Source organism: Buceros rhinoceros, unplaced genomic scaffold, assembly GCF_000710305.1.
Source record: "Buceros rhinoceros silvestris isolate BGI_N320 unplaced genomic scaffold, ASM71030v1 scaffold7752, whole genome shotgun sequence".
NCBI lineage: Eukaryota > Metazoa > Chordata > Aves > Bucerotiformes > Bucerotidae > Buceros > Buceros rhinoceros.
In genome coordinates this window covers 36,078-45,066 of record NW_010400707.1, presented here as the reverse complement: position 1 = coordinate 45,066, position 8,989 = coordinate 36,078, and the positions used below count along the sequence as shown (strand labels likewise).

At 43.1% G+C, this 8,989-nt stretch overlaps 1 protein-coding gene across 1 annotated transcript in view; it reads right to left on the bottom strand.

Annotated features, from left to right (window-relative positions):
- EGFR (epidermal growth factor receptor) overlaps positions 1-8,989 on the bottom strand; it is a 43,062-nt gene that overhangs the window by 13,923 nt on the left and 20,150 nt on the right. Inside the window, exons 15-18 of the mRNA XM_010131984.1 lie at positions 5,750-5,785; positions 4,341-4,482; positions 2,503-2,625; positions 1,176-1,274 (exon numbers count right to left, since the gene is read on the bottom strand). Of these exons, the coding sequence (XP_010130286.1) occupies positions 1,176-1,274; positions 2,503-2,625; positions 4,341-4,482; positions 5,750-5,785 (400 nt within the window). The remainder of the gene's footprint in view (positions 1-1,175; positions 1,275-2,502; positions 2,626-4,340; positions 4,483-5,749; positions 5,786-8,989) is intronic.

Here is an 8,989-nt window from a genome sequence, read left to right as displayed (position 1 = left end):
GTTCAGTGCCTACCAAAAAACCAAATTCTACAGTTTTCTTCCATGATTGAAGGATTTGCGTGTTTGATTAACTAACAGCACCATCGCTTCCAGGCAAACAGGCTGTCCCAGGACCTGCACTTCACAGGTCCATTTGGGATGTACCAGGGATGTCCCTGCAAACAAGCACTGGATTGATGAGCCCCTACCAAATCCAGCCTGCCAACCCTCGCTTTCCAGAGCCACACTCATGCAGACATAGCAAAGAGAAGCTTAAAGACTTCATCTCTATCAAATTGCAGGGGGGCATGCCTGGCTGACCCATCCTCCAAGGTGACCCAGAAGGCCCCAGCTCAAGGCTCAAAGGGCTGAACAGGACTGTGCCCCTCCCGCTTCTTGTTGCTGAGGACTGAACCACAGTACCGGAAAGCTGAACTGCAGTTACACTGAACAGCTGAGCATCCCTCTCTCCTCGCTAAAGGAATATACACCCTTGGTGCTGTATGTTCTGCGGTTTTGGATCTAGATCAGATTTTTAGCTATTCCAAGACCAGGGAACTCTGTATTTAGGACTCTGGCTCATCTGTTGTGAACTCACACATTTATAAACTCCTCAATCAATGTCTCATAGCCTTTTGCCCTGTTTTCTGAAGGGATGAGCTATATGTAAGCAAGAAAGTAGAATTCCCATGCCTTGTTTGGGAAGTGAGATAATTTCTTGCTGTTTACGGCAGAGAAATCAGACATCTGGGATTTTTTTTTTCTTTTGGATTTATAATTCATTTAATCCTATGGAACCAAGCAACTAACATGATAATCTGCAGTGTCAGGATTCAAAGATCCTGTTATTTGTTTAGTTGTACCGCTGTAACAGCAATGAATGCCACAGTTTAAGGTCTGAAACATCAGAATAAAGAAAACTGTGTAAAGAATTAGCTGTAAATTTATGGTCCTCACCTGTCCTTAGGTGCTACCCGTGAGTATAACATCAGTATTTGGACTGCAAGCATGGGGTTCACAGGAGACACAAAAGCACTTCACAGACTAGGCTACAATGCCCAGTACTTCTAGATCAAGAATTCAGTTTGGGGTGCAAAATATTTTTTCCCACCCAAAAATCCTGAAATCCATTTAGTTGTTACAGAAGAAAATCCACAGACCACTGACAATTTGCCAAAACAAACATGAAAACTTACATCAAGTATTTCCTTGTTGGCTTTTGGTGATGTAGCCTCTCTCAACTCTTTAATAGCAACAGGAATTTTAACCTTCTCCCCTTCTGGGATCCAAAGTCCCTACCAAAAAGAAGTACAAAGAGTTACTCAGTCTTATATCTAACAGGTTAATTCTCACATATACATTTTACATCTTCTGAGTAGACTTAAATATTCTGAGCAATGGGAAGACATGGCTTATGATAAAAATACGCAAAAAATGTGTCTTGTGGGCGTTAAAATGCTGTTAATTCCAGTTACCTCTACTGTATTTTTTTGAAAAGCCATGTTCATTACCGTCCCTGTATAAATAGCCCAAGAGATGCATAAAGAGCAACTTTTGCAGTTGGAAATCTAATTAATTAGCTCATCACTGCAACTGCATGTGCAAAACCTTGCCAATTCCAATTTAGAAAGCCTAGGATGGGAAGAACTGGCATTTTCTCATGAAAACAATTTGGCATCTGCCCTGCACAAATACTCCAGTCCTAACCAAGTGGTTCAGTGCTCTACAGCTATAGTATCAGAGGGCCATTTAGACGGCAGGTGAACGACATGGCTCTGCGAGGACACTCTGCTGAAGAATCTGCCAAAGTCGGTGCACATTTTCAGAGGTCAATGTGATTTGTGCCCCTGAAGTTCCTAGCCATAGCTGGAAGCCTGCTTCAGATTACAGAGCTTTATGAAGAGTCCTACGAATCCACAGTTTATATTTCGGTACTACTGCAAAGCCTGAAACACACATCCTGAATAAAAGGAGGTGCACAGAAAAGTGGAACTTGGTGAAGAAATGCAGAGATAAACAAACTCCAAGAGAAACCTTGTGGACCTACACAACTGAAGGTGTGTAGACACTTCCACACATCTGAGTCAGTTCTAATGAAAGAGTGATTGACAATTATAAAAAGAAGATGCGAGACTACACAGAAAAACAGCTGAATACACAGAAAAGAGCAAAGTGAATTTATTTTTTTCCTAATATTCACAGAAAGGTGTATCTGGCTGTGCTAGTTTGTAGAATTGAGATCTTTCTTCTCCAAGTTCAGCAGTATGGCTTTGGCAACATCTTACCTGGTTCACAGAATCATCTGGTTGGAAGAGACCTTTAAGATCATTGAGCCCAACCATTCATAACACAACTAATGATGATTGAGTCATCTCTCTACCACTCAATATATACATGCTATCAAATCTAGTTAAAAAAAAAAAAAATCTACAAATGGTCCCAGCTCCCAGCTCATGCTTTACGTGGGTGGCTTCTGCAAAAGAAACCAAGATGAAAAGGGGAAGAGAAACATTGTGATCTTACCTTATAGACAGTGCCAAAAGCTCCAGAGCCTAAAACTTTGACCTTTTTAAATTCTGTTTCCTTTAAAATTCTCAGATGAGCCTGGTTTGGTGCCTCCCCGCTGGGTGTCAGTGGTTCGACAAGCTGGTGCAGAAAGATGATGATGTTAGAAGGATGTACGGTCTAGGAGTAGAGCAAGCAGCACGCTTTGGGGAAGCAAATAAATCCTTTCCACCTGAAGTTTACAGGAGGACAGCTCCACTTTGACTTACAGCAATAAATATCTAGAGTTGCTCCAAATTTCAGAGGTAAAATCAGTCACAGAGCGGTGACTGCCGTTTTGGAGGAGAGTGAAGGAACGCTACTGTTCAAATGAAGGCTTCGACTTCAAAGCCTTAAAACACGTGGCATGAAGAACAATGTAATTACCACAGATGCTAAAGAAGATTCTTTTAACACTTGCAAATAAACTACAAAAATGTTCTACATAATGGGCAAGAATCACCTGCAATCTTTCAGGCCTGCTCTTGTTCAGCGGGATGAAATTTGCACGGCACCAGTGGCTTCCCCAGACTGCAGGGTTTACCAACAGCACCTGAAACTCTGATTCTTTCCTCAGCTAAAGAGGAGGTGTTGAACTGACTACTGGTATTTTCAAATTTTGATTTAAGTTTTATTGCAAACAGCAATTATGCCCTCCAAACAGAGATATTTAACACTCTTTTGATGTGTAAGACAGCTTTTTCCCTTTAACAGTGCCTTTTCTATTTCCTTTCCTTTGAATAAAACCATATTTAGTTAGATAAAATGGGATTTTAGCTGTTGTGAAGAAATAGCCTCGTTTTGAGGAGTCCTGAGGGTACACTATGAGCTGAGCACAAACTGAACTCCACTATCATAACTGTTGAATACAGTGGTATGTAAAATATTGTTAGGTAGTGCATCTAAAAGCAGGACAGCTTTTTTTTTCAACGATTTTAGCAGCTGACTCTGCAAACCAGCAAGCACTGAAGGAAGCTGCAACTGGGCTTTTAGCAGAATGCTAAATACAATTTGCTAATTGTTTACTAGGTTTGGACTAGAAAGAGAAGGGGGCTAATCATAAACAGCAGCTTTAATCCAGGATAATGAATTTTGCTATTCTGTATGTGAGCTACCCAGAGGGTGATGCTGTAACGCACACAGAAACATGCAGAAACCAAAAAGCAGCGTAGAAACCTTGTTCATACTCAACAAGGTGAACCATTTGCTTTGATGGCTTTGTGTGGTTTTTCTGTGCTAAAAACAAACCAAAGACAAGACGCAAACGCTTCCTCAATTCTCTTGCCTCCTCTCCTTTCTCTCTCATTCTTTTTGCAGGATCAGGCACATGCCTGATCAAGGGGGTCAAATTTTTAAAAGTGCCCAAGTTGCCACAGTATCCTCAAGGCTTGTCTGGAGGGAAGAATGATTTGAGGCTGAAGGTCAACGCAGCAAGGTGGTATGGATCAGCAAACACAGAGCACCTCACCCTGGAGGCGTAGTTTTTTCCGAGTAAACAAACTGAAGGATATTCATTTGGATTTAGACATCCAAATCCCCTAAAGCTTTAGGAAATTATATCCAGAGGGATCCGTCTTGAGATTAAGTGAGAAGGTGTTAGGTGTACACTGCACCTCTTTTCCGACTAGCGCAGCAGACGCCGTGTTTGCCAAGCCCAAGGGCTTGGCCATCACTCAACAGAATTAGTTCTGTTCTCACTCATACCAGAAGAAGTTACAAGGCAGATGCACGGTGCTTTAATTCTGTGGTAGGAGGTGGCCAGCACCCATTGCCCCAGATAAAGCAGCCGGAGCCACAGCTGTGCTGGCAGTGCTCACCTCCCTCTCCTGCAGCAGCCGGCGCAGGGTCCGCTTCCTGACAATGTGGCGCCTCCGCAAGTAAAGGCCGATGCCCAAGCCGACCACCACCAGGCACAGGAGACCTCCGACAACACCAGCTGCGATAGATGGGATTTTGGAGCTGCAAGACAGGAGGGGATGTAGAAAGAGAAGAAAAAGGCTTAGGTGTAAGATTTTAAAAAAACCCTACAGGAGTTGCATGTAGCCCTAGGTTTTGACCAAAGACACACTCTGGACATCCATTTAAACCTACTGGACACTTCAGATATCTTGGGAATCTGTATTTTTAAGCGCCTCATCTAGTAATCTGTTCAAAGTCTCCACTCTTCTGTCAAACTTGCAATTGGAGCTGCTCCTAATAGCTTAAGCAAGGAGATTTGTCCCTTCTCTGACAATCACACCAAGCACATAAGCATCAAAGCAGCCTACATATGCCAGCCACAGGCAGCCTGTATGTGAGCAGAAACATGAAGTACATGGTGAGAAAGAGATACCAAGAAGGCACATGCAGTTGTGATGCCAGCAATGAAGGTGACATCTCACCATTATTGGGAGAGCCATGCTGTAAAGGTCACAATGAACTTCTGATTGTCAGCCGTCCTCCCTAAGTACAAATATCTGAGGCCAGATCACTTGTGAACCACCCACGTTGAATGTACAGATTGCTGCCTCTTTATTAGAGCTTGGGTCATTTCAAACTGAAGTCAAAAAGAAAAACCTGTTTTCCAAGGTTGTTTTTCAGTCTGTACTTACAGATTCATCACACCTCTAAGTTGCCCCAGGGATTACTGTTAAATAGAGTCACTGTTTAACAGCACATCTAGGCTGAATTTGTCTTGCTATAGCATGACTTTGTGGCCAGAAAGTAAATTCCTCAGTCAGAGAAACACATTTGCTTGTTGCATGACCTTGAACAAGTCATGAGGCCGAACAGTGCAATGAAGATCTAGTGTGAGAATGACTGTCCATCTGTGCACAGAGTGCTTGGAGGTGTAGGGATCGCAGGGCTGGAAAAGACTCCCTGGGCCTCTGAGATGAACTCTCTGTAACGCAGGTAACCATATCAATCCTAAACATCTCTCCCTCTGACATTAGCCATTTATCTTTTCTTTTTCCAGCTCCTCCTTTTGTTCTCCAGTAACAGATCCCGGGTCTCACCTTGACAAATAAGCTAAGCAGAACAAGGTTTTGGAGTCTTGTGCCAGTAGGAATATTTCTCAGTTCTTTAAATCATTTTTACAGGTCGCAGCCTGATCTAATCTGTCACTTCCCTGTACAGAGCTGAAGACTTAACTTTAGTCCCAGCCTTGCAGTGTCCAGCGTGGAAATGTAAACACACATGCATTCTTTCCAGCTCTGTTGCTAATTGTAGCAGATGAAATACTCACCCATTTGGACAGCCTTCGAGACCTGGCCCTTTGCACCTGTAAAAACAAATGTACGTTGCAAACATATTAGCTCTGGCACACATACTTCTGTAACTCCAACTAAGAAGAGTGCTACTGATTGAAAAGACTGTGCTTCAGAGCAGTCCAAGTATTAACACAGGCATTTACAATAGTAAGACACTCTATCAAATGTCAGCCAACGGCATTGCTCCAGAATCTTTTATCTATTTATGCTGCGTACTCAGTTTAAAGAACATTTAAAAATGTTTCTAGCATGTGGTTGAATGGCGGGGGGGAGGACATAGATCCACAAAATTCAAATCGATCTGGCTCTGCGTGGGCATCCGTGTCAGCATAGGAGCTCAGGGCTAACCACGGAGGAGGGCAGCAGTAGCCTCTCCCCTGCACAAGGGCAGAAAGCCACATGGAAATGTGTCACAGCAGACATTCCTGCATAATCCTTGTTTCCTGGTACGTAAAAGATTACATTTTCCAGACTTGCTATTGCAATAGAAAATTTGGGTAGCAGATACATTATCCCATCAGAAAGCAGGATTTGACAGCACTCCCTTTTGTCTGTTTAGTATGTGTCTGTGATATTTTTCTTTCAGAACCTAAGGTCTTATATTCCTGGTAACCTAACAACTGTTATCCAGAGAGCCAGAAACTCTATTAGCAAGTCATTCACCCTCCATTTGAGTTTGAAATGCCCAAAATGCATTTTGACAGACCAGTGCAAAAACCAGCACAGATGAAAACACAGTGACTGCATTCACTTGATGGTCTAACGAGTGTGAGAGGCACCATGCATTCCCTAAGTGCTGCTGGGCTACAGGAGGAATGATCTTCATGGGAAATGTGGTCTTTGTGGTGTCTACTGAGGAAGGAGAGCATTACAGAGAGGGTTACATCACCTCTGAAAAACAGAGCGCAGCAAGGAGGGAAGTCCAGTTTGTGGTATCCGCTCCCTGCGCTGACTTAAAGAAAATGGATCATCCCAAAACAACTCCGGAGGAGGTCAAGTAGCGGGTAGAGAGTGAGCCTGTGCCAGGAAAACTGCTCTGAATTCCCTCTCACTGAGAGCAGGAACCAGAAAAATTTCAAAATGGCAGGTGGAGATGCAGATCTTATAACTTGATCTAAGTCTGGGGGAGGAAGAGGTGAAGCAACTACTCATTTTATTGTGTTTTCATTTGTTTGTTTGTTTTCATTACTCTGATCTTCCCATGTGTATTTGCTTCTGAGCCAATACAGTGCTCCAGGATGCAGCATCTGGAAGGTCTCAGGAGTTCACTGGGCTCCCAGGCAAGAATGTGCATCCTGGTGCTCTGGACGCGCTGGAAGCGCTGTGCAGAGCAGTTCCCGGATCCCGGGTGCCCAGCTTTGTTAGCATTCCCTGCCTGCCTACAGTTCAGTTTGTTTGCTCAGTTGTGTAACCAAGCACAGAGAAGCTGCATGTGCAGAGCAGAACCACGAGCTTGCTCTCTCTTCGCATTGGGCTTCTCTCTGAGAACAGAAAACTCATCTAGGACAGAGCACCTCACCACATCACACTCTACCACCCCGATATGGGTTTCTACATGTAACAAAGCACGTGCAGCTTCTCCTGGTAAAGACGTGAAATTACAACACCTCAACTTTATTTCAGAAGGTGACGGTGGTCCCTCAAATTATGACTTCCTAAAAATCCTGGTTTGCCACACTACTTTATGATGGCAAGTCCTCCATGTGCTTCCTAACAGCAGGAAAAAAAAATGGCTGAGGGGATAGTATCTACAGTCTGAGGAATGACCGACCAATTATTTTCCTGTACCAGAAAGCAGAAGCAGGAGAGGTATATATTTTCATCTGTCTCCTTTTTTAATTTTTTTTTTTCCCCCCACACAAATCCATCAGTATCAAGTCTGGTGGGATGAAGCAAAATGGTGTTTGGGAAGAAAATGACAGAGCAGCTTGAGCTTTTCAAATCCTGTGTGATTTTCCGATTCATTTCCCAAGTCCAAGAAGAAACAAAGCCTAAGAAAAATATCCATCTGAGACTAAATATAACATCTTTCTTAATATGGAATTTTATGATGACACCTAACATAAGTAACCCAGTTCTATGGAATCTAAACAATCCCTTTTTCCATTCCTGAATCGTTTTTCTTCTGCTTACAGAAATCAAAATGAGAAATGTGACCTTGTGTTACAAACTGCCTCAAGATCTTACGGATATATCAGATGGAATCTATTTCTCTACTTATTGGAAAATTAGTGCTGTGTACAGTCCCTCAAAACTATTGCATCCTGGACTCAGCACTTCATCTGTGTACATAAATGCTACTTGTCCCAGTGCAGACATAGCTATTTATTTCCCAAATACAGCAAAATTTTAACAACTTTCTCCTCGACCCATACTTCCTAATCTGATGTAGTACATCCAGGTTACTATGGTTTATGGCCTTTCAGAAGGGACTTACACAGCAGCCTAAGTTACTCCACAGTCATAAAAGAAATGGAAAACCAATGAGCTTTTTAAAGCCTTACAAGAATTTCCACTGCCCTTTCTTTCTCATTAACCCCCGGAGTGTAATGAAGGCATCACATTTGTGCTGTGCTGCTGCAACCTTCCCTCTCGGACCCCCTGGCTGCTGTCTTGCCACTGACACCCCCCCCGCCTCCCCCCCACCAAATCCTCTAGCATTTAACACGAAGATTGGCAAGATATGTAGTGTTCGTATCGACTTCAGAGGCAGGATGCATCAGTCAGTGCTATTAACTACAGTGGTGGCTTCTCTCCTCCTTGCTCTTCCACCCCAGTAGCTGTGGCTGAATTCTTCCTGTACTCTGGGAGAGTGGCAAGGGAAAACCAAATCCTTCAATGCTGAGCACATTAACTAAGCTGGTGCGTGTCCTTAGTTGCTAGAGGTATAAATGGGGCTAGTCCAGGGCTTCGGGGATGTTGCTCTCTTTATCAGAGCATATTTTCTCAGCTGTACTAGAGGCAGAGCGAAAGGAAGCTTGCGTGCAAAATCCCCAAGAGATTACAGGAGAAATGATAGAGAAGGGGTATTTTGGGCTGAGCAGGAGAAAGCTTCCCTCATTGTGTTTTCTTATGAAGGCTGAAAAATGGACTCAGCAAAGAACATGAGAGTAGACCAGATTCTTCACAGTGATACAGAAGAAACAAAAAGATACAAAAGAAATACTACCAGTAAGCACATCTGAAGTGAAGAACCGAAGTTCAAGAAAAAGTTC